The sequence below is a fragment of the Podarcis cretensis genome (genome assembly GCF_951804945.1).
Source record: "Podarcis cretensis genome assembly, chromosome: 8".
NCBI classification, from domain to species: Eukaryota; Metazoa; Chordata; class Lepidosauria; order Squamata; family Lacertidae; genus Podarcis; species Podarcis cretensis.
The window spans coordinates 25,849,182-25,872,781 of record NC_137177.1 but is presented as its reverse complement, the minus strand read 5'-3'; the positions used below and the strand labels follow the sequence as shown (position 1 = coordinate 25,872,781).

At 48.2% G+C, this 23,600-nt stretch overlaps 1 protein-coding gene across 11 annotated transcripts in view; it reads right to left on the bottom strand.

The window, feature by feature from the left end:
* Positions 1–316: 316 nt before the first annotated feature.
* LOC307221609 (mitochondrial peptide methionine sulfoxide reductase-like) overlaps positions 317–23,600 on the bottom strand; it is a 54,685-nt gene continuing 31,401 nt past the window's right edge. For 10 of the 11 annotated variants that reach the window (XM_079986279.1, XM_079986284.1, XM_079986285.1 and 7 more), the window contains 3 exons: positions 18,431–18,535; positions 11,348–11,454; positions 317–1,061 (listed from right to left, as the gene is read on the bottom strand). In XM_079986279.1, coding sequence (XP_079842405.1) covers positions 903–1,061; positions 11,348–11,454; positions 18,431–18,535 — 371 coding nt within the window. In that variant the 3' untranslated portion in view covers positions 317–902. The remainder of the gene's footprint in view (positions 1,062–11,347; positions 11,455–18,430; positions 18,536–23,600) is intronic. The other variant, XM_079986288.1, reaches the window with a different exon arrangement.

Below are 23,600 nucleotides of genomic sequence, written 5' to 3'. Positions count from 1 at the left end.
GATGTTCTCAGGTTGCATGCTGCTTACAACTTCCTCTTCCTTCTCCTACTTGAACCTCAAGATAAGCAGTCACCTTTAATTATCCTCTATGAAAACAAAGAACCAGGCATGGCTGCCTCGTTCATCTCTAGAGTGGAAAATTTTCTATCCAAGTTACAGATTTCCTACAATAAACAACTTTGTTGCTTTCTTAGCTGCAAGCACCTCTATGTGGGAAATGGCAACTGGTACAAAGTCTGCTCTCTAGCCCAATTTTCACTAGCCAAATGCTGCTGACTCTGCATACGGAAGGGTTTCAATAGGTTAACTGGCCCAGTTGGTCCCAATAATGTATTTATTTTTTAAAAAAACACAAAAACCACAGGAGTCCAGAAGTGATGGCAGTGCTAATGGAAGGGCATAGAGAACAACACACAGCCCCAATACAACCCAGCCAGCAGTGCCCAACTGTTGTGGATGGGAAACATCTGCACAGAAAATTGAAGGCATTTGTGTGCGGACAACCAAGGTGTGATGCATGTGTTAATGCCTCAGTGTGAACACAGCCTCAGAGCAATGGCAGTCTCGTATTTCTGCATTGGCCCTCTCTGAGGCAGGACTGGACATCTGAAGAGGCCGCAACCAGGAAGAAGGCACCACTTTCCTATGTGAGGCCTGTATAGGTGGGTAGCTGTATCTTATCCAAGGCACAGGACGGTCTCCTGGCAGGCTGGCCGTTGTCTGCCTGCTTCCCCAAATCTTGCAGCATCCCACAAACACAAAGGAAGGAAAGGACAGCCCCAATTGCTAAATTACAGCTGAATTAAGGAGGATGCTAGGCTGCTTCGGTTTCCATGGCAACTGCTGAAGGGTTCCGATCACCATGGTTCCCAAGAACACTCCCCTTTGGAGGAGGTGGGCTCTCATTTGCCAATGGGGCAGGCAACCCCAGTGCCTTTCAGGCCGCAAAACCCCTCTGGGTTTTTGTGCAGGTATTGCTGGTGGTAATCTTCAGCGTAGTAGAACTTGCCGGCCTCCTGGATCTCGGTCATTATCCGTCCCCTTTGCTTCTTAGACAGTTCCTGCCAAAGGATGACATTAACAGAAGAGACATTCAGATAGTTAGCACTCCCAGCAGGATGGTTAGAGCAAAACGCAAACCACAGATAGGTAACATGTGCCCTTCTAGATGTTGTCAAGACTACAGCTCCCATCATCCCTGACCAATGACTGTACTGGCTGAGGCTGATGGGATTTGGAGTTCAACCATTATCCGCAGGGCCATTGCTCACTATCGCCTAGTACACTGACAGCAACCTCTAGGATTTCAGAAGGGGATCTTTCCCAGCTAGGCCTGGAGATGCCTGGATAGCTCAGTTGGTTAGAGTATGGGGCTGAGGACACTAAGGTTGCAGGTTCAATCTCTGTATGGGGCAGTTGCATATTCCTGCTTCAAAGAGGGTTGGACTAGATGATCCTCATGGTCTCTTCCAGTTCTATGCATCTATGCCGGGTACCGGAACCTGAGACCTTCTGCTTGCAAAGCATGTCTTCGACTAATGAGCTATGTATGGCCTTCCCCCACCTGCCTGCAAGATCTTTAGTTACAAGTCTACGCCACCACCGCCTTCGTAGCATCCGTCAAATTTTGGAAGCTTGGTGCTGGAGATATAAAATATCAAGATGCTTATGCTAATTTCACCACGCGTGAAAAGAACACAAGTTTATGGCCCACGTGACTGTGAAGGTGGCTGCACTTGGAATACTGTGCACAGTTCTGGCTGCCTCAGCTCAAAAAGGATACAGGACAGCTGGAAAAGAAAAGAGGAAAAAGCAGCCAAAATGATCGAGGGGATGGGAGTGACTCCCTTATGAAGAAAGGTTGCCATGTTTGGGACTTTAGGGAAAAGGTGACATGACAGAAGTCTATAAAATTTAGAATTTATGGGCACCAAATGAAGCGGAATGTTGGGTAGACCAAAGAAAATACTCCACACAGTGTGTAATTAAACTATGGAGCCTGTTCCTCCTGCAGGTAAAAGGTAAAGGTAAAGGTAAAGGACCCCTGGAGTGTTAAGTCCAGTCAAAGGCAACTATGTGGTGCGGCACTCATCTCGCTTTCAGACCAATAGAGCCAGCATCTGTCCACAGACTGCTTTCCGGGTCATGTGGCCAGCATGTCTAAACCATTTCTGGCGCAACAAAACACCATGACGGAAACCAGAGCGCACGGAAACACCGTTTACCTTCCCGCCACAGTGGTACCTATTTATCTACTTGCACTGGCATGCTTTCGAACCGCTATGTTGGCAGGACAGAGCAACGGGAGCTCACCCTGTCACAGGGATTCGAACTGCCAACCTTCTGATCAGCAAGCCCAAGAGGCTCAGTGGGTTAGACCACAGTACCACCCGTGTCCCTGATTCTCCTGCAGGAGGCAGTGATGGCCACCGACTTGGATGGCTTCAAGAGGACTGAGCAAATTCATGGAGGATGAGACTGTCCAATGGCTGTGTTCTGCCTCCATGGTTAGAGGCTATATGTTTCTGAACACCAGCTGTGGGAAACCATGGGAGGGGAGAGGGTTTTCATGCTCAGGTCCTGCTTGAGGGTTCCCCACAGGCATCTGGGTTGCCACCTTGAGAAGAGGATGCTGGACTAGATGGGCCATTGCCCTGATCCAGCAGGCTCTGCTCAGTGTTGGCCTCTGGGCGCCCACTGGCATGTGGCCCTGGAAGGTTATCCAGAAAGGAATGAGTCTGGAGAGGGTTTCCCGCCCCTGCAGTAGATAGAGGGCAGACAAGACACAAGTTGTTCACAGAACACATTTTCAGTCAGTGAAACTCACTGCCACAAGGTTGGGGTCTGGTGAGAACAGAGGAAAGATGAGGCTATCGTGGCACATTTAATCAGCTGGGGTTTGTGCATGGAATCTTAAGTTAATATCATTTTTAATCTCGGTGGCTCCTGTGCATTTTGGGCTTGTGGATTTGTTACATGATTGATTCTCCTGCAATCTGCATTAATTGAGTTACTTCTCGGCCTGTCACTTAAGTTTTCACATTGCCTGGAAATGTTATGATCTAGTAATTATAAATTGCACGTTTTGATGAATTGCTTAATGGATTAATGCCTAATATTTTTTTTTATATGTCTGTCTCATCTTATTACAAACTCGTGCTTTAACTACCAAGGTCCTGTAGACTAACATTATTTTTGCATTGTATACAGTGGTACCTCGGGTTAAGAACTTAATTCGTTCTGGAGGTCCATTCTTAACCTGAAACTGTTCTTAACCTGAGGTACCACTTTAGCGAATGGGGCCTCCCGCTGCCACCGCCGCACGATTTCTGTTCTCATCCTGAAGCAAAGTTCTTAACCCGAGGTACTATTTCTGGGTTAGCGAAGTTTGTAACCTGAAGCGTCTGTAACCTGAAGCACCTGTAACCCGAGGTACTACTGGATTTTTGTCAGTTTAATGCAAACCACCTTTAACGCATAGGGAAGGACGGACTTTGGCAAAGTGAGGTGATGATCAGTAACTCCAATCGCTTTAGAATGGGGTGAGAAACCTGTGGCCCTCCAGATGTTGCCAGAGAACAACATCCCACCATCCCAGTCAGGCTGAGGCTGATGGGAGCTGGACTCCATCAATATCTGTGGGGGTCACAGGTCAACTACTTTTCCTTTAGAAGGTGATTGGACAAATTCAGGGTGGAGGGGTCCACTGACAGCCTGGGGAGCACCATCACCATTCCGGTAGCCCTTACGATACGATACAATATCTTTATTGTCATTGTCCCTTGCGGAACAATGAAATTGAAAAACTACATAAAACTACATAAAAACTACATAAAACTACCACAAAACTACATAAAACTACATAAGAAAACTACATAAAACATTCAAAAACCCCTAAAAAAACTCTAAAACCCCATTTTAAAATACACTATACTACAGAGACCCCATATGCTGCGTTTAGAACCAGAATTGCATTGGCGTAGAAACTGTTTTTCAGGCGGCGAGTCCTGGCCTTTATAACCCTATACCTTCTTCCAGAAGGCAGAAGCTGAAATAGATCATTTCCGGGGTGCGTACTATCATGTGCTATCTCTGCCGCTTTCTTATGGCACCTGGCAGCATAGATTTGATCTAAGGTGGGAAGAGTGCACCCAATAATTCTCTCTGCAGTCTTTACAACCCTGGATAGCATTGTTTTTTCCCTGGCCGTGCAGCTCCCAAACCACACGCACAGACCATAAGTTAGTACGCTCTCCACAGTGCAATGGTAGAATGCCATCAACAGGTCCTTTGAGAGATTGTTTTTCCGGAGGATTTTCAGAAAATATAACCTCTGCTGTGCTCTCTTCACCAGGTCTTTGCTGTTCTCTCCCCAGGTTAGGTCGTCTCTCAACTCCATTCCCAGAAATCGAAACACTGAGACCTGTTCCACGCACTTCCCCTCAATAATAAGTGGCTGAATATTCAATTTACATTTCCTAAAGTCCACAATGATCTCTTTTGTTTTCTTTAAGTTAAGCAGTAAGTTGTTTTTCCTGCACCACTCCCCCAACTGCTCAACTTCCTTCCTATAGGCCGTCTCCCCCTCTCCAGCCGTAATTAAACCAACCACCGTTGTATCATCTGCGAACTTAATGATCTTATTACTGGGGTATTTGGGGGCACAGTCAGCTGTATAGAGTGTGTATAAAAGCGGGCTCAACACGCACCCCTGCGGCGTCCCCGTATTCATGATGAGATCCACAGAGACGTGGGAACCCAACCTGACCCTTTGGGAACGGTTTGATAGAAAGTCTAATATCCACCTGCACAAACATGGTGGAAGTCCCAGGTCTAATAATTTGGGCACCAATCTAAGCGGAAGAATAGTATTAAATGCAGAACTAAAGTCTACAAATAATCTCGTGTAGTTCCCTTGCTTCTCCAAATGAGTCAGGACAGCATGTAAAGCCATTGCCACAGCATCCTCCTTGCAACCTCACTCACTCTTCAGCGCCAAATTTAGGGTGGTGCTCTGTGCCCTGCTTTCACCTGGGCAGAGCAATAGCTGAAGGTTTCAGTCAGCCTTCAAACCCATGGCTGGCACTACCACTCTGCATCCTTGGGCAGCTTCTGATGCCCCAGCAGAGCCTACTGGCATTGACGCCTGCTCCCTTCTCTCCCTGGATTTGGGGCTTACTGCAGCTGGCCGCCATTTTAAATTTCCCAGAAATGCCATTGTGGATAATTAAAATGGCAGGCAGCTCACAGCCGCCGCCTGCCGCAAGACCACAGAACGGCGGCGGCGGCAAGCCGTTGCCCACCACTTCCATCTTGGGCCTCCCTGTCAAGCTTGGAGACGCTCAGCGGCACTGAAATTTCTAGGCGAATTCTCAAGCGAGGAGGTAGGAGGAGACAGACACTGTCAAAAGGAATTACTTCCGTCCGATGGGCTTAGGAGGGATTGGCCTGCTTCCTCCGGCATCTCCTCTACCCTTTCCCCTTTAGCGATAGAGGTAGCGAGCCTCTTAAGCCTTGGTGCCAAGTACGGCTTCTCCCTCTCCTCCTAGTTGGCGGCCTTCATGTGGGGAGGTGATGGTAAGGAGGGAGAGGAGAAGCCAATGGATGTCTTCAGCAGTGGTGGGAGGGATCTGCATCACGAGAAACATGGAGGGGGGGGGAGAGGGCGGACGCAGCCCAGCTTCCCAGCCATCTCTTTAAATGCAATTAAGGACGCTGCCCACTTCAAAGGCTCTGCCAACTCTGGAGGGCTTCCAGCCAGCAACACTGGGCTGCACATGTTTTTCGCGGGGGGCGGGAGTGCATAACAGCTGAGAGGGAGGCAGGCGAGGAGGGAGGCGCATGGCTCTCCAGGGCTCAGAACAATGAGGCTTATCGCAGGCAGAGTTAATTCACAGGCATCACGGATGGTGCGTGCAAGAGAGCCGATAAGACAACACAGTTAATTAACTGGAACCCAGCTGGGCCTGGTGCTGGCAGAGAAGCTGCAGCGGGAAAAGAGCAGCGGAAAGCAGGCTTGCAGAGACAGAATGGGCAGGGTGATGTGGGTGCTTGTGGATGCTACAGGGGTCATAGATCCTAAGGAATTTATTTTCTTCCTCCCCCCCCCCCCGCTCCCCAGTTCTCTCTATTAGCAGGATGGGCATGGGTGGAACTAATTGAAAAGCTCACCTCTTTGATCTCCAGCCCCCAGGAACTTTCCCTCATCCAGCACTGCTTTCTCTGCAGCGCTTTGGGAGGTACATCCGTTCCCATACAAGCATCACTAGGGCATAGACAAGGGATGGGGAACCTTTAACTATTGAGGGCCACATTTCAGGATGCTGACAGCGGGTGGAGATGAATAGACGTGGATACATCCACCCTGCTTGCTGGCTGGCTCTCTGCCGCCACCGCTGCCTCTCCCTACTGCCTCTCTGTGTGTGTCACCCTCCCTTTTCTCTTTCGCTCTGCCACCCACTTTCTCTGTGTGTCACTGACTTTCTCTCTCTGCCACCTTCTCTCTCTCCCCCCCCCCAACCTGCTTTCTCTCCCCCATGCCTGTTCTTCCTCCCCACCCCATGGGCTACCAGGGAAAGGGCAAATTGCTCTTGTCTGAAGCCCGAACTAGATGCTTGCAGAGGCATTTCAGCCCCCACCCCAATAACTCCACCCATGTTTGCCTTTTTCCTATCCCTCCCCGCCCCTCTTGCAACGTTTCTTCCCTCCCTCCAGACTCCTCCTCTGAAAAGAATTAGGCCAAGGGTCCCTACCCTTCTTATAAAGGGTCAGATTCAAAAGAAGAGCCCCCCACTGGACCACATCAAAGAATTGGCTAGTCAGCATTCCATTCCCCCACATTAGCCAATCAGATGCTTCAAGGATGCCCACCAGCAACTGGTACCCAATGGCATGAATGCAGGGCCTGCATTTATGTATCACAATCAGTTTAGAAGCCTTGAAATCCACCAATCAAACAATCCATATTTTAGCCTACACAGAACACACCCTAAATGGGGGCGGGGGGGGGGGAGAGTGCATCACTATTGCTATCCTGGAACATCCCAGAGCAACTCTTTGAACCTATGCAAAGTTCCCATTCCCACCTGAGTGCTCCTGGTGGCAGCTAAAAATGTTGCTGGTTTGCCCATCACTCTCTTATCTCTTACCAGCCACCAGGAAAGATTGCTGAAGAGAGGCCCTTTATAGCATGGGTAGGCAAACTAAGGCCTGGGGGCCGGATCCGGCCCAATAGCCTTCTAAATCCAGCCCGTGGACCATCTGGGAATCAGCATGTTTTTACATGAGTAGAATGTGTCCTTTTATTTAAAATGCATCTTTGGGTTATTTGTGGGGCATAGGAATTCATTCATTTTTCCCCCTTCAAAATATAGTCCGGCCCCCCCACAAGGTCTGAGGGACAGTGGACCAACCCCCTGCTGAAAAAGTTTGCTGACCCCTGCTTTATAGGGAGTAAAGAAGCAGCATATAAATGACTGCCATAAGCCCTTGTACAATTAGGCACTCTCAACAGCATAATGCACCACTGGTTCAGACACCAAAGCAACCATGTGGGTGTGGGGGCGCATAGATGCGCGCGGGGGGGGGGGTGAACACGTGTATCTTGCATCTTTACCCCAAAGCCAAACAAGATTGGCTGGTGGAAGCAAGAGGTTTCCGTGCCCCATTTATGCCCAACCACTTAAAGATCCGTGTCTTTTTCCATCTGTGATCACCCAAGCAGCTGCCAATGGGAAACACAGATCCTGCCTCCATGCTGCTGCCTCTGTCATCAGCATCAGTTACCTGCTTTGGTCATCTTTTGAAGACACACCTCCTGCTCCAACCTCAAAAAGCATTTTCTCTGAAAGCTGGAAAGCTTTATTGCTTTTCTGGACTTTACTGCTATTCCTAGTGGCTTGTAACGATGCTTTTATTGTAAATTTTGGAAAGATATGTGCGTATGTGTGTTTTAATTCGCAGTACAACGCTTTAGAATTTTATTTTATTTTATTGATATATTAATCGGCATAAAGATGGTCTTAAATAAGTAAGCAAATGAGAGCAGGGTCAGAAAGGCGCCCCCGTAGGAAAAGGCAATGCTATTGAGACAGGATCCCAGGTGGCTCTGGACAGCAAGAAGGCTCCCTGCCCTTGGAGCTATTAATAAATGCTAAGATGTCTTTTCTGCCACATGCAGGCCTCAGATGAGCAAAGCTCTAGGGGCCCCTCCAGGGAGCAGGGAGCAAAGTGCCTAGTATTTAGGCTCCGCGGAGAACAGAATATATAAATAACAGATTGTTCCTAGAGGCAGCATGCTGTCCCACTACCCTCTGGGACGGGGGCTATTGAATATTTTCTCCCCGGTGGGGTATATCTTAGCATGACTAATGGGCTGTTGGAAGCAAACCTGCCATCAGTGCAGAGCTGAGCGACATGTCATATTTGGGATCACCAAGACGGAGACAGTTTCTGGTCTCAAAGTTATGCTGCTGAGTAGCCAGAGACACATACATACAAACACAAGCGTGAAAAAAGAAGATATTCTGGATGCATCAAAGAGTAACCAGCCTGTTATAGCTAGGGTTAACTCGATGCAGCCCATTGGCACTTAGGACATAGCTGTCAACTATGTCCTTTTTTAAAAATTTTTTAAAGGAAATTCCCTTATTCCGAATAGGATTCCTCACAAGAAAAGGGAAAAGTTGACAGCTATGACTTAGGAGCATAGGCTTGCCAGGATTTCAGGCGGGGGTCTCTCCCTTCTACCTGGAGATGGGGGGTATCAAAGATGCATCGTATTAGGGAAAACCTGTTTGAAAAGATGCACATGTTTGGCAAAACCGCACACAAAAATGTGAATATTTAGGGCAGGGGTCAGCAAACTTTTTCAGCAGGGGGCTGCTCCACTGTCCCTCAGACTAAACATGGGGGGGGGGATGAACAAATTCCTATGCCCCACAAATAACCCAGAGTTGCATTTTAAATAAAAGCACACATCCTACTCAGGTAAAAACACGCTGATTCCCAGACCGTCCACAGGCCAGATTTAGAAGGTGATTTGGCCGGATCTGGCCCCTGGGCCTTAGTTTGCCTACCCAAGAGGACGTTAAACTGGAATTTGCAAGCTGATGTGGAAATGTGGAGAACAGACCTTAAGATTGAAAATATTAAGAAACTGAAATTGACCAATTTGTCCATCCGTAGTCAGAAGCATCTCACTGTGGCTCCACCTAGGAAGACGGAAGCTTCCCAAAGTCATCCAGGTTGCCCTTGATCTCACCTCTTCCCAACAACCTGCAAATGTGGAGTTTCTTTGCTCACCAGAGGCTGCTGTTCAACCAGCTCTGCCTACAACAACCCCCTCACCAACACCCTGCGCCCCATCTATCCTCGCACACCTCCCCCCCTCCAGTTCAGGCACACGCCGACGTCTGCCCAGCATGTGCCGATTCCAAGCAGGGTTGCCCTTAATTGCCTCTGCAATGGCGGCCGGGGGGGGGGTGGCAAATGGCTTACTGCAATGAATCACATTGAAAGGGGTGGTGGGTGGAGAGGCTACACCTGCCTGTGCCGCTGACCTTTGCACCCTAGCTGCCAATTGCCGTGGTGGCAAGTTGCCAAGGAAACCAACATATTCTCTCTCCCCGCCCCTGGCGCAACCCCTCTTTTCCAGCCCATAGTACACATATGGCCTTGGAGGAGCAATTATCTGCATGCACTCCCGCCTGCCTTTGTTGTGGGCATGGCTCAGAGGGCAAGTCCTATTCACCGGAGGGCAAAGAAACAAGGCGTGTGTGTGTGTGTGTGTGTGTGTGTGTGTGTGTGTGTGTGTGTCCAAAAGCCCCATTGGTATCTCAGGTCCTATGAAAATGTCAGCAATGAAACAGCGGGCGAATATCTCCCCTGGGACCCTTTTATTTAAGGGATTTTATAAACCGCCTTTCAACACTCGTTTCCAAAACAAGTGGCAACATCAACCTACATAAGGAGGATTAAAATATTAAGCAATATTAACAAGCAAGCAAGCCATGGGGGGGGGGCGGATCCCAGCACCAGGATCCTGCTAACAGGAGCTTTGCTCCCCACCCCTCAAAGGCACAGCAAAAGAGAAACCTCTTCCCCTGCCTTCTGAAAAGACAACAGATGAACATTCACAAGCTTCCAGAGCAGGGTTTCCCAAACTTAGGTCTGAAGCTGTTTTTGGACTACAACTCCCATCATCCCTTGCCAGCAGGACCAGTGGTCAGGGACGATGGGAATTGTGGTCCAGGACGCCTGCAGAGAAGATGCTGCTTCTTACAGCAGCCAGCCTAGCTTCTGCACCCAATGGTTCTCTCAGCAGGTTTTTATTTGCTGATCTTAAGTCTCCTGGCAGTTTGGATAGGAAGTGTATTTTCCTGGGATGGTCAGGACACAGACCGTTCAAGGCAGCGTAGAGTTTTTGAACTCCAGGTCCCAGCAGCCCCAGCCAGCATAACCTAACCAGGGCCAATCGGGGTGTGGGTCGGCACATTTGGCCCAGGGCCTCAAAGCTCAAAGGAAGTCAGTGAATGCATGCATTGGCAGTTCAGTGTGGGGCAATGGCAGTCCTTTGCAGGATGATATTATAAATTATTATTATTATTATTATTATTATTATTATTATTATTATTATTATTATTATTACCACCTCGCCAATCTGCCACAGAGGCAGCTGTGTTGATGTGTATCAGGAAGTGGTCAAAGACGGAGAACTTTTAACAGGGATGAATGTCTTGAAGGCTCCACTAACTTCCCTTCCCACACACTTTTAAGGCCACCTTCACAATTATAATTGCAAGCAAGCAAGATGGGTGTTGAAACCAAGATCTTACTTTGCACTTGAATGGGCTTCTGCACTGGCATATACAAAGTCCTTGATCATAAATGAGATACATTCTCAGGTTTGCTTTATGGCTGCAGAATAGCTGCTGAGCTCTTTTTTTTAGGGTTATGGGGCACAACCGCTGTTAAGCAGGTTTCTTCATTAGCACCAAACTCAAGGAGTAACAGCACAGCGGGACAATAGCGGGACACGTTTTGCATACCGCAAGTCCTGGGTTCAGGCCCAGGCATCTCTAGCTGAAAGATGTCAGATAGCTGGGCTGCAAAAGAACCTAACCCAGGAGTAGCCCCTCCAGATGTAGCTGGACTACAGCTTCCATGATCCCTGATCAGTGGCCATGCTGGCGGAGGCTGATGGGAGCTGCAGATGACCACCACATGGGCTACCCAGGTCCTAGTCTCAGACCTTAGGGTGCTAACACGGGGGCGAAACGGACCGATCACACAAGGCAACTTAAGGTGTCTTTACCCTCCAACCTTCCCCCTATCCAAATGCCCATACCTGCTCATACATCTCCTTCGATCTCAGGGCAGATTCCAGCTGCTCAGCTCCGATGGGATAGATGGCTGAACGATACTGGGTGCCGACGTCTTCGTACTGCTTCATGCCTGGAAAGAAAGCGGTTGTTAAAGGGAGCAGGCTTGCAAGGCGGCCCCCCTTGTTCGGCAGCAACTGGTAAAAACTGGAGTTCTGCACGTTCCGCCATCTATTGAGTCTGCGGGTATAAGCCAGGGCAGCCATTGTGGTACCCTCCCATCAGCCACAGTCAGAATGGTCACTTGTCAGGGATGGTGGAATGAGATTATTGGTTCATCTAGCCCAGGATTCTCTACAGGAGCTTTCTCTACCCAGATGCTCTCCAGATGTTGTGGAACTCCAGGTCTCATCAGCCCTAGCCAGCATCACCACTGGTAAGGAATGATGGGAGTTGGAGTCCAACCACATCTGGAGGATGCCAGGTTAGAGAAGGCTGGCCTACTGTTCCTCTTCAACCTGAGACCTTCAGCCAACCAAAGGCATACTCTCCCATTGAGTGGTGCTCCTCCCCCGGCTGACCGCCCTCACCAAACACTGGCCTGCCCCCATGTATCCATGCAGACACACTTTCCCCCTGCCCCCTCTACCTCCCAGCCACGAGCAAACGATTGTTATTCCTCTCATGGGAAAGGCTGTTAATCACCTAGGCACAACAAATCCACTGTGCCCGCTATGTGACTTGTCAGCCCAGCCGACCCTGTGTCTGCGTAATGTGAATATATTACGAAGCCCTCATCTGGAACACAGACAACGGAGCCCAGGGAGAAAGCAGTGCCTGAAGGGAGCACCAAACAGGAGACGTCAGTGTTACCAGAGATGGGGCAGGGAAGGACTCTTGTGGTGTGCTGGAACGAGGATGCTCTGTCCATCTCAGTACTGTCTACATGGAGAGGCAGCAGCTCTCCAGGGTTTCAGGCCTACCTGGAGATGCTGGGAATTGAACCTGCGACGCTCTCCATGTAAAGCAGATGCTCTCTAACACTCAGTTACAGCCCTTGCCTATCTGAGACATAGGCAAACTCAGCCCTCCAGATGTTTTGGGGCTACAACTCCCATCATCCCTGGCTAACAGGACCAGTGGTCAGGGATGATGGGAGCTGATGGAAGTTGAGAGTCCCAACAACTCTAGAGGTCCCCACCTCTACTTTTGAGTCCTATGCCTGTTCTTAGCAGATTGGTATTCTTGCCTGGTTGACCTCTGGAATGCAGAAGTGTCCCAGGCGACTGGTTTTCCAATCGGCAGGAGATGGGGCCCCAGTCTTCTGGGTACCAAACTGTCACAGAATTGTAGGGTTGGAAGGGACCCTGAGGGTCACCAAGTTCAATGGAGGAATATCAAATAGATCAGGCATCCCCAACCTGCGGCCCTCCAGATGTTTTGGCCTACAACTCCCATGATCCCTAACTAACAGGACCAGTGGTCAGGGATGATGGGAGCTGTAGTCCCAAAACAACTGGAGGGCAGAGTTTGCCTATGCCTGGCCTATCTGGACCAGGGACACAGCAGGCCAATAAAGGAGGACATTTCATTTCACTTCCATTTCACTTGTAATTTGTACATCACCTTTCTGTATGACTGTGTGCGAGGCGGATTTACAAGCTGAAGAAGCAACAAAGATTGCACACCTCCGATGCAATGCAGAAACGTCATAATAAAAACATAGGTTTAAAATAAACAACTCATATTGCTTTATTTGATATGAGTAATATTCAATAATCCATTAGGATATAAGAGTACACAGGAAAATTAAATATCAGCCCCCCCCCAAAAAAATAGCTAAACAGAAATTCACTCTTCACAATTACAATAAATAACTTCTAGACTATAAGCAATAAAAATAGCAGCAAGTCACAGTGCATAAAGTAACACAATCCAAATTGAGCAGCAAAGACACACAACTTGTAAAATTATTATTGTTTTCTTAATCCCCTGAACTCCTCTTCATGGTACTCCTCCTTAAGGGCATGGCAATGGTCTGTAAAATTACTCATGGTAGGGAAAAAGTGGATTTAAAAAAATATTATCGTATGACAAAAATGACTACTTGGCAACTATTTACACAGTATCATTCTTCTTTTCCATAGATTTTAACTCCAAATTTAACACCCCAACCTTTCCCGTTATCACAATATCATATAATTCTTCTTTTAAAGCCAAATTTAGCCTTATAAACTGATTTACTGAGTCCCTGCTGAGCCAATTTAATCTATAATTTCACACACACACATACATATAGGCAATTTAACGATTTCAAGTTTGATCCCAATGCTGTTGGGGCTCAAATTCCTTTTCCAAGTTTTGCAAACCCTATTCTTGCTCTAGTAAGAATATATACAATTAGGATTTGTTTTTCTACCCATACATAGTTCTAAACAAAAGTTGTTGGGTTTTTTTTTTTTAAAAAAGGGGATATTGTAGAGCTAGAAAAGGTTCAGGAAAGAGCAACCAAAATGATCGAAGAACTGAAGTGACTTGAGAGGTTGCAACTGGGGTCTTTTTAGTTGAGAGAGAAAAGGCAAGTAGGAGGGGACATGCAAAAGATGACTAAATTGATGCACGATGGGGAGAATTCTTATAACACCAAAATTCAGGGGCAACCAACGAAGCTGAATGTGTTTTGAGGATCCAGGATAGATAAAAAAAAATACTTTGTCACAAGGCACAGAGTTAAATTATGGATTTCGCTCTCACAAGACACAGTGATGACCTCAATCTTGAGTGGCTTTAAAGGATGATTAGACAAATCCATGGAAGGCAAGGCTATTGATGTCTATTAGCCTCCATGGCTCTGTTTTACTTCCACTGGCAGAGGAGATCTGAATCCCGGTCACCAGATACCAGAAGTGGCGGGGGGGGGGGAGTTGCTTCCTGCAGGCATCTGGTTGGACACTGTGAGAAGACGATGCTGAGCAAGACTGGCCTTTGGCTTGATCCAGCACAGTTCTTATTATGTAACAATGGTATTCCTGGCGTGTGCTTATAGCTCTGGACTAAGGAGCTGGGCTCGCTCCTACAAAACAGCTTCCATGAGGAAGAAGCCATCATCTGGCAGTTTGCATGGACCAGCATTGCCATTTCCAGGATGCTACTGCACAAATCTGCCTAGGCAAGCGAGGTAAACCCACAGGGATTAGCCTGCCTTTGATTTCACTGGTTGCCATTACATTCCCAGGCCAAATTCAAGGTGCTGTCTTAACACAGCATAAGGGCCCAATATCCTACAGAGAGTTTCTCTCCATATAAGCTATCCAGGCCCTAAGGTCATCCATGAACACCAGGCATCCTGGGTACCACCCAAGGCTGCTGGTGTTGGGGACACAGCATGTGTGTGAGACACACGGTGGGACGAGGACTGAAGGGGGCCTGTCTCACCCTCCAAAAGGCCCACCAGAGCCTGCTGCTGCTATAAGAGGGCCCGCCAGGGCCCGCCTGGCTGTGGAATATCGAGAGAGCCTGGACTCCTCATTGAAACTATCCTCCAGGTACCGTTCATGCTGAGATCTGGGGGGTGGCAAAAGCAGAGGGGTCTTTTCAGTAGTAGCCCCATTCTTGTGGAATGCTCTCCTTAAAGAGGATCGCTGGGTACCCACTTTGCAATTCTTTTTGGCACCAAACAAAGCCATTTCTTTCCTTCCAGACTTTTAAGCAGGTTTTTTTTTCTGTTTTAACTGCCAACATTTTTTTAAAAATCAGCTGGTACTTTAATTGGGTCAGCTAATCTGATGCAGTTTTTCAAGGAGAAGATTTTATTTGCTGAATTATGATGATGGGTTGCAGATGTATTTGAATGTTTTTACTTGTTTTAGTTTTAAATGAGCATCAGCAGCGTCCTAGGCCTCATGGCCAAGGATTTATTAAGGCATGTCTTAAGGGACACATCAGTCATTCTTATGCCGACGGCTGCTTGAAGAATTCATTTTTTGCAAATCCTGATACTGCACAAAAAAAGTGACCTCATTTGCACTTCCTAAACTAATGCGTGGATCAGAATGTAGCTTTTTCGGGCAAGTGGGAATTTCATACTGCTCTGAATTTTGCAAGACAATTCTTAACTCAAAAAAACAGCAAAATGACTTCAAAATGTGACATAAAATACATTCAAAAATATGTGTTTAAATGCAGGCTTTGTGAGAATCACAGATAAACATGGAAGCCCGAAACCCTGGAGAGCTGCTGCCTCTCAGTGTAGAGCAGTGTTCTGCAACCTTAGTTGAGATTCCTATGTTTGCAGGGGGTTGAATTAAATGACCCTCAGGGTCCCTTCCAACTCTACAATGCTACAATTCTAACCTTGGGTCCTAGATGTGGGCAGACTACAATTCCCATCATCCACAGTCTGCTTAGCGCAATGGTAAATAAAGGATGATGGGAACTGTAGTCCACCCACACTGGGTACCCCGAGATTGAAAAACACCGGTGTAGTCAATACTGAGCTAGACGGACCAATGGTCTAATTCCGTATAAGGCAGCTTCCTAAGTTCCCTGATGAATCAGCAAAGCTGGAGGCAGTGTTGCCTAGTGGTTAGGTGGTTAGGTGGTGGACAGGTGTCACAAGGGACCATTATGAGATGCCGGGGTGGGGAGTAACCTTCTCCAAACTTGCAAAGTCCAACAGTGGCTCTGTCTGAGTTCAAACCTGTCTTCCCCCGTAATATGCTGTGAGCTTTGTCATGTCATATGCTCATATCATCATATCGTTGGGGGTACTCAAAGATACTCAAAGGGGGTACTACTCAAAGGTAGTACCAGCACCCCCCAAAAAATGTTAAAAGTCTGGCACTTACTGTAACAACAACAAAAAGCACCGTATATGTGTGTGTATACATATTAATGCATATATGTGTCTGTGTGCACACACACGCACACACCGCACTGATCTCCTTGGGGAGGAAGAGCGGGATATAAATGGTTTTTAAAAAATAAATAAAGCCATCGACGCAGACGCAACTCATTAAAGCACCCACACGCAATTACAAACCCAGAGGAGTGCCCTGCCGGTGACACAGAGAGAATGCTAATCTCCTCATTAAAATTACACTTCATTACAAAAAAAAAAAAAAAGGCTCAGCCTTCCCCAAGCCTCTAACCCTTCCCCCTATCCCTTGCTGTCACTCAGTGTTGACGTGAGGCGGGTTTCAAACAGGCCTCCCCCCCACACACCTCCTGGTTATTAAACACACACGGAGGGAGGGAGGGAGAGAGAGAACATTAAAAGTCCCCACTGCCCTCTTCTTTGCAACTGATCTCCCTTCTCCTTCCGTGGCCCCCCTCCCTTCAACATCCTCACCATTCCCCACCCCACCCCTGTGTTTGGGGGGGGGGACTGGAAGGCACTTAAAGAGACAACTACCTTAAAAGCAGAGGGTTGAAAATGGAGGCAGCCTGACAAGCGTAGCTATAGGATTGCGAACAAAACCAAAACCAAACACAGCCGCCCCTTAGAAGAGGCATTAGCAAAACCTCTCTGGGTGAAGAGCTTTGCATGTCCTCTGCATGAAGTTACCCGGGCAAACTGCTGTGTGCTCTTCTGTGGCTCTGCCCAGCATTTCCCGAGGATTTAGCATCGATAGCCTGACTCAAGGGGATGGAGGTGGAGTTCCCAGGCAGTGCCCAACCAGACTCTGCCCAGATCCAGACCCCCACAGTATCTGCAAGCTTTGCCGCATCACGTGTCCTCCTGCTAGCAAGAGCCAAGAAAGCTGAGGAACGCAGGGAGTTGCCATAGACCAGGTCAAATCGTTTGTACTTCTAACCCAACTAGTGTCTGGTTTGACAGACAGCTTCTCTCCAGGGTCTCAGGTAAGGATGCTTGAGGAATCGACGAGTGCTATAGAACCCTCATGCACACCAACCTGTTCTGCTCCTCCCCAGACAAATGAGAAAACCACGATGCAACTATCCGTCGCATCTCCCGAATTCTGGAATGAGAGTTCTCCCTTCAAAAGGGAAAAAAAGCCCACACATAGCAAAATGCATTTTAAAATGTGTGATCTTAGGGTGAAACAAAGCTGCGCATTTAAATATGCATTTTGATAATAAAATACGTAAATACTACTTAAAATGAAAAATTAAGTGGGAATATCCATGCAGGTCTTCTTTTAGAGGGGGAGGAAATCACAGATGAGTGGAGCAGAACAGACTTAATGACTTAACACATGCAGGATTGACATATGTCAGAAATAGATTACTCCATCCCTCCTTTGTCTCGGGTAGAGGTCTTTCACATCACCCGATTCTTCTAAGTGGAGATGTCGAGGGTCAAACCAGGGACAATGGGTGTGCTCTACTACAGTGTTTCCCAACCTTGTGCCTCCAGCTGTTTTTGAACTACAACTCCCATCATCCCTGACTAGCAAGACCAGTGGCAAGGGATGATGGGAATTGTAGTCCAAAAACAGCTGGAGGCACAAGGTTGGGAAACACTGCTCTACTACTAAACCATGGTCTCTCCCCCTTAAGCCAGGGTTAGGACATCTTCATCAGCTCCATGGCATTCTAGGCACAATGCTCTATTTGGCTTGGGAGCAAGGTATAGCTGAAAGATCTGCCCTCTCCCACATGAAGCCAACTATTCCTTAAGTCCCTGCTTTGGCTGCCCCCACCCTGAGGTTAGGCGAGTGGCAACCAGTGACGGGGCCTGCTCTGTGGTGGCACCCTACTTAGAAAAATGGCTTACTTAGCACAGCCATTGGTCACGGTTGATGGGAATTGTAGCCTAGCAACTTCTGGAGGGCCACAGGTTCCCTCCAACATTACTAGATTACTGTCCCAGCTTCCCCCTTCATGGTGCTGGGACAGCAAATAACTACAGACCACTGAGATTCTTGCAGATCTAGAAATGGAAAGTCTGTACCTCTGTGACAAGAGCACAGGCTTTGCCCATAAAAGGCTCCAGGTTCAATCCCAGGGATCTCCAGGATGGGCTGAGAAATGTTCCTGCTGGAAATTGTTGCATGCTGATGTTGGTGATGGTACACAATTCTGGCACTGAGTTGGGGAAAGTTAGAGCTCTCATTCATTCCCTTTCCTCCGACATGAGACGTTACCTTGGGTTGGATCGTGGTTCTCCCAGAAAAACCTGAGAAGGTCCTCATAGCTGATGATCTGTGGGTCAAACACAACTCTGACCACTTCCGAATGTCCTGTCATCCCTGGGAACGAAGAAGGTGAAGGAATAGATTGTTATTCCGTAAGCCTGAAAATTCTATTGCTCCTTTGGATTAGCAGAGTGGCTTGTTGTAAACACCGTTCCCAGGAGCCATTGCTGTAGTGCCCATCAGCTGATTGGTGCTTACAACTAGCCTGTTTTGGGCAGGGATCAGCTGCGCTACAGAATTCCAAGTTGGGAAGTCTGGCCTGTGGGCCCAAACACCTGATATCTGCCCCTAGTGGCTGACCAGAGCTTACAGCAAGGCCGCTGGGATCAGCACCAAGAAGCATGAACGTGCAAGCATGCACATTTAGAAAATAGCTGCTTTGCTCTTCCCTTTGTCCAGCTGCCACCGTGATACCGACAGCTATACCATGGTTTGGCTTAGCTTCATATCTGAACTTAGGCTCACGGCTGGTCTCCCAAAAACAAACCATGAGAAGCAAGCCAAGGACAAGTCTCGGTTACAGCTTGTGATGCGTTTGGAGCAAGACAAACCACGAACCTGCGTTCGGGCATGACACTAAGCCAAACCATAGCTTAGCTCTCAACAGCATGGCAGCAGCATAGTTTGGCTTAGCACTACGCAAGATCCAGACCAGCAAAGGCAATATGGCCATTGTGCTCAGGTCCAGCTTGCCCGCTTCCCACAGGCACCCAACTGGCCACTGTGTGAACAGGATGCTGGACTAGATGGGCCACTGGCCTGATCCAGCAGGGCCTCCTTCTTCTCCTGCTATGCCTGCATATAGGACCGCATCTGCATTATGCGGAGTAAGCCTCACTGAACTGTTTTATGATCTGCATTGTGTTTTGCATCACATTTCTGCATGCCACCCAGGTATTCTCCAAACTCCAAAACAAACAGTTGGCCAACCGATGGCTGAAAAAGCCCCCAAAGCAAAACAAATCCTGCATCCGCCTTAACAGTACTGAGCAGAATTTTATGCATGCGGGTGGATTAGGAAGATAGAACCACGGCAAGCGACACTGCAAGGGTTAACCCAGAGCCTCCTTCCCTATTGGTAGTAGATGCAAAGTCGGGATGGGGATGGGGGAGAGCGGTGCTCACTACCGCAACACCTCCCCCACCCCAACAGGGCTGGAGATGCTTCTGGGGAGGCCATTTCCCTTGAGCAGTTTCCAGTTAATTTTGCTCAAGCAAACCTGCTGCCCCTCACACGGTAATTAAGAGGAAAAGGAGGGGCTGCCATGCAATGTGATGAGCGAGGCAGCCGAGCGAGCCACTAGCGCCTGCTGAGAGCTGCCCTATATACTGGCGGATGGGGAGGAGCAGATGGGGAACAGCCACAGGCTCTTTCGCCCAGGATGCATTAAGGTGGGGATCACAAGCAGAAGGGAAGGCCAAAGCCTTTCCACCCCCATCCCTGCTCCCCGTCTTCTCCTGCTTGGCAGGCCAAGGTCTGCAGGCAGAGCAAGGAGTTGTGTGGCTCAGGGAGCAGCCATGCTAGCAAAGCACCACTCCTCCCTCCAGCACACACACACAAAAAGTGTGTGTGTGTGTTGAGAATCACACTCCCCTGCGGCAGAGAGAGATTTGCAGCTGCAGCCTCAAAATAGGCCTGCATCTCGAAGCTGCTGCAGCGTGCCGATGCGCACGGCCGTGCATCTCTTGCCCTCTGCTGCACCCAAGGAGGCACTGCAGAGCTGCACGCCAGAATCCCTACACGGTTGGGCAAAACTTTTCCTCCAACAGCCTTGAAAGGCAAAAGCAGAAGGAGCATGAGTAGGCACAAGCCCCGGGCAGGGTGGGGCGGGGGGAGCTGATGTCACCACTATGATCTGAAGCAAAGCCACAGTTAAGCCACTTTTGCCTGCCTGGGTGTGCTGATTGAGCTTTGCTGCAAAACTACCTGTAGGTAAAGGATGAAGGAGAAGGTCCTACGGTACATTGCACTGGGGGCGCAGGGGGTAAAATAAACCACCGGGTTATGCCCTGACCATTTTGCAGTGGTAATAAAGAACTAGGCCAAACCCAGATTCTGGGACAGCCCTCCCTACTTTAGTAATCCAGTACTATTGCTCCTGTCATCACCTGCCCATTCATTTGTTATCACTGCCAATTCACCCTCTGAGGCCCAGTCTATCCAGATGGAGAGGTCAAAGCAAGCAGAGGCCGCTTGCTGCTCTTGTCGTTGCTTGTACACCAGGAGAGGGCAGTCAAACAGGAATGTGGAGCAGAGGCAATGAAGACAGGACATAGGGGGCTAAGCTGAGACAGCCCTGCTACCAGAGAGAGTGCCAACTCATGATGCCAACCCTGCTTGGGGCGACGAGATCATCTGGTTTGTGCATAGGCTGCATTCTGTAATAAGCCAGGTAGCAAAAGCAAGGAGGAAGAGCAGGTCTGTGAGGCCCTGGGTGGAAACAGGAGGACCCCTGTGGGGGTGGGGGTGGGCTTCAGCAGTTGCCCAACAAAGCCACCTCTGAACACTGACACTGACACTGAACACCTCTGAACACTGACACTGACTGTAAATATGGGCAAGGGAAATGATGCCAACTGACCCCTTTATATAAGAAAGCTCTATAGGGTGCTAACACCAAGTGGTTTCCTGCAAGGCAACTGTGCCTCCTTCCCTACTCACTTAACACAATACAGTATGGAATTTAACCATTTTCAGTTGCCATATGTCCTCTTTTCCCAGGACATGTCCTCTTTTTCAGGGGTGGAGTTGTTGCAGCGAGCCATAGTTAACAGGAGAAGTCAGCCAATGTGTCCTCTTTTTTGCTCTTCAAAATATGGCAGCTTCTAGCCCAGGGATAGGAAACTGGTGCCCCTCTGTCATGTTACTCAACTCCTATCCGCCTCAGCTAGTGTAGTGTCAGGAATGGTGGGAGTTGTTTTCCAGCAACATCCAGGAGGCGGCCACAGGTTCCCCGTATCTGAGTCCTAACCAAAAATAAGACATTTAATCCTGAGCTGGGGATTTTAACATCTGCACCAGTATTACTTAAGATCAGGCCTCGCTTCTCCTCCCCAGAGATGCCAAAGGATCTCCTAGTCTCCTTTCCTCCCAGAAGGCACCCAGGGAGCACATACAGACTTAAATTTGAAAGAGCTGGACACTCTTCTCTCTCTCTCTCTCTCTCTCTCTCTTTCTCTTCCCCCCCTCCCTCCCTCCCTCCCTCCCTCTATGGAGATGTATCATCTCAGCCCAGTTAGGGAAGGGTTAAGCTCAGAGACAGGTTATAATTAGATGCATCTCTGCTACATTTACAGCCCAACACAGTATGTATGTATGGGGAGGATGAAGAGATAAGAGTCTGTTGCCTTCTTTTATCTGCAGCCAGCCAACCAGCAAGAGTCGACTGGGAAGGGTGTGTTCAGCAAGGCCGGGCAAAAGAGCTGCTACCCCAAATAGCCAAGCACAGCAATTGCAAACAAGACTACCGTTTCATTAGGAGGGCAAGAGATAAGGACAGCCCTGCTGGATCAGCCCAGCTCTAGACCATCCTGTTCTCACTGTGACCAACTAGATGCCGATGGGGATGCAGCAAGCAGGACCGGAGGGCAGCAGCTCCCTCCCCACTTCTGACACCAAGTGACTGAGATTCCTATTTGTCCCTCTGCCAGGGGAGATAGAACACAGCCATTGTGTGTAGGAGCCACAGAGAGCCTCATCCTCCATTTGTCTAATGCTCTCGTTCTTTAAGTTAAATAAAAATAAAACAAAAATGGTAAAAAAAATGACAGAACAACACAAAAAGGACTTACAACAAAAAACAGAACTTTTAATAGAAAAAAGGTGAAATACTTAGGGGTATGGTTGACAGCAAAGAATATAAATATCTTTGAACACAACTATATAACCACTTGGAAAGAAATAAAAAGAAATTTGGAGGTATGGGGGAGGATGAACATATCATTGTGGGGAAGGATATCAGTAATAAAAATGAATGTATTGCCAAGAATGTTATTTCTATTCCAGTCGATTCCAGTAATCAGTGGAGCAGGATTACTGAGCCCGGCTTTGGCTGGGGAGGGTGGGATATAAATAAAATTTTATTATTATTATTATTCAAACAATGGCAGAAAGATATTTCAAAATTTATCTGGCAGGGGAAGAAACCAAGGATAAAATTTAAATTGTTAACGGATACTAAGGAAAAGGAGGTGGCTTTTCCCTGCCAGGCTTTTGATTATACTATGAGGTGTCCTGTATTTGCTGGCTTCAGGAGTGGATTGTTCTAAAAATGGTTCTAAGCTGCCCAAATTTGGTGGTCGTCGCCACAACCTCTCATGGGAGCGAATTCCATAAATCTATGGAGAAGTACTTTCAACATTCTTCTGCTATTCAGCTTCCCTGGATGCCCTGAGAAGCCCACAAGGACCTGTGCACCACAGCACTCAATCATCCTGCAGTTCCCAGCAGCTGCTATTCAGTCGCACATGACCACCAAACATATCCATGAGGACTTGTAGCCACCGCAGTAGCATAGGAAGGGCTGTGTGGCACCCCAGGGCAGCACTTGAGGCTGCAGGGTGCCTGAGCCACTGCCTCCCTCCTGGGCACCCTCTGGGCTCAGCTCTGCCCAAAAAAGCAGCGCAGAGCATGGGTTTACATGCTGGTGAACCATCGAAAGACATGTTCTCTAGAGATTTGCCCATGTTGTTGGTGGGCATCCCTGCCTCTTGGGGGAACAAACTCCATAGTTTATCTATGATAGGCAGGTTTGGTCAAGTCTATGGTCGGAACCGGAAAGAAAGAATCAAATTACATTTGTACAAAAATGGCTGCCAACCAGACAGCAGTAGCTGTGGGCAGAACTCTATCCAAAATCCAACGAATATTTATCGTTGGTTTACATGAAAATTTTGTCAGTCAGGCATTCACTCTCACTCTGAGAGAGAGAGAGAGAGAGAGAGAGATCCTTAAGGAAAACCTGAGCATTATATCCCATCTTGATCACTGAGGAGCGCTGTAAGCTGATGCCCATGTTACAGAAACCCAAATGGCCTCAACTGAAAGTTTGGGCATTTAGTGTGGTCCACCCTTTGCTGTGGGAGACAACTTTAGCAGAGATTCAGGACCTATATTCCC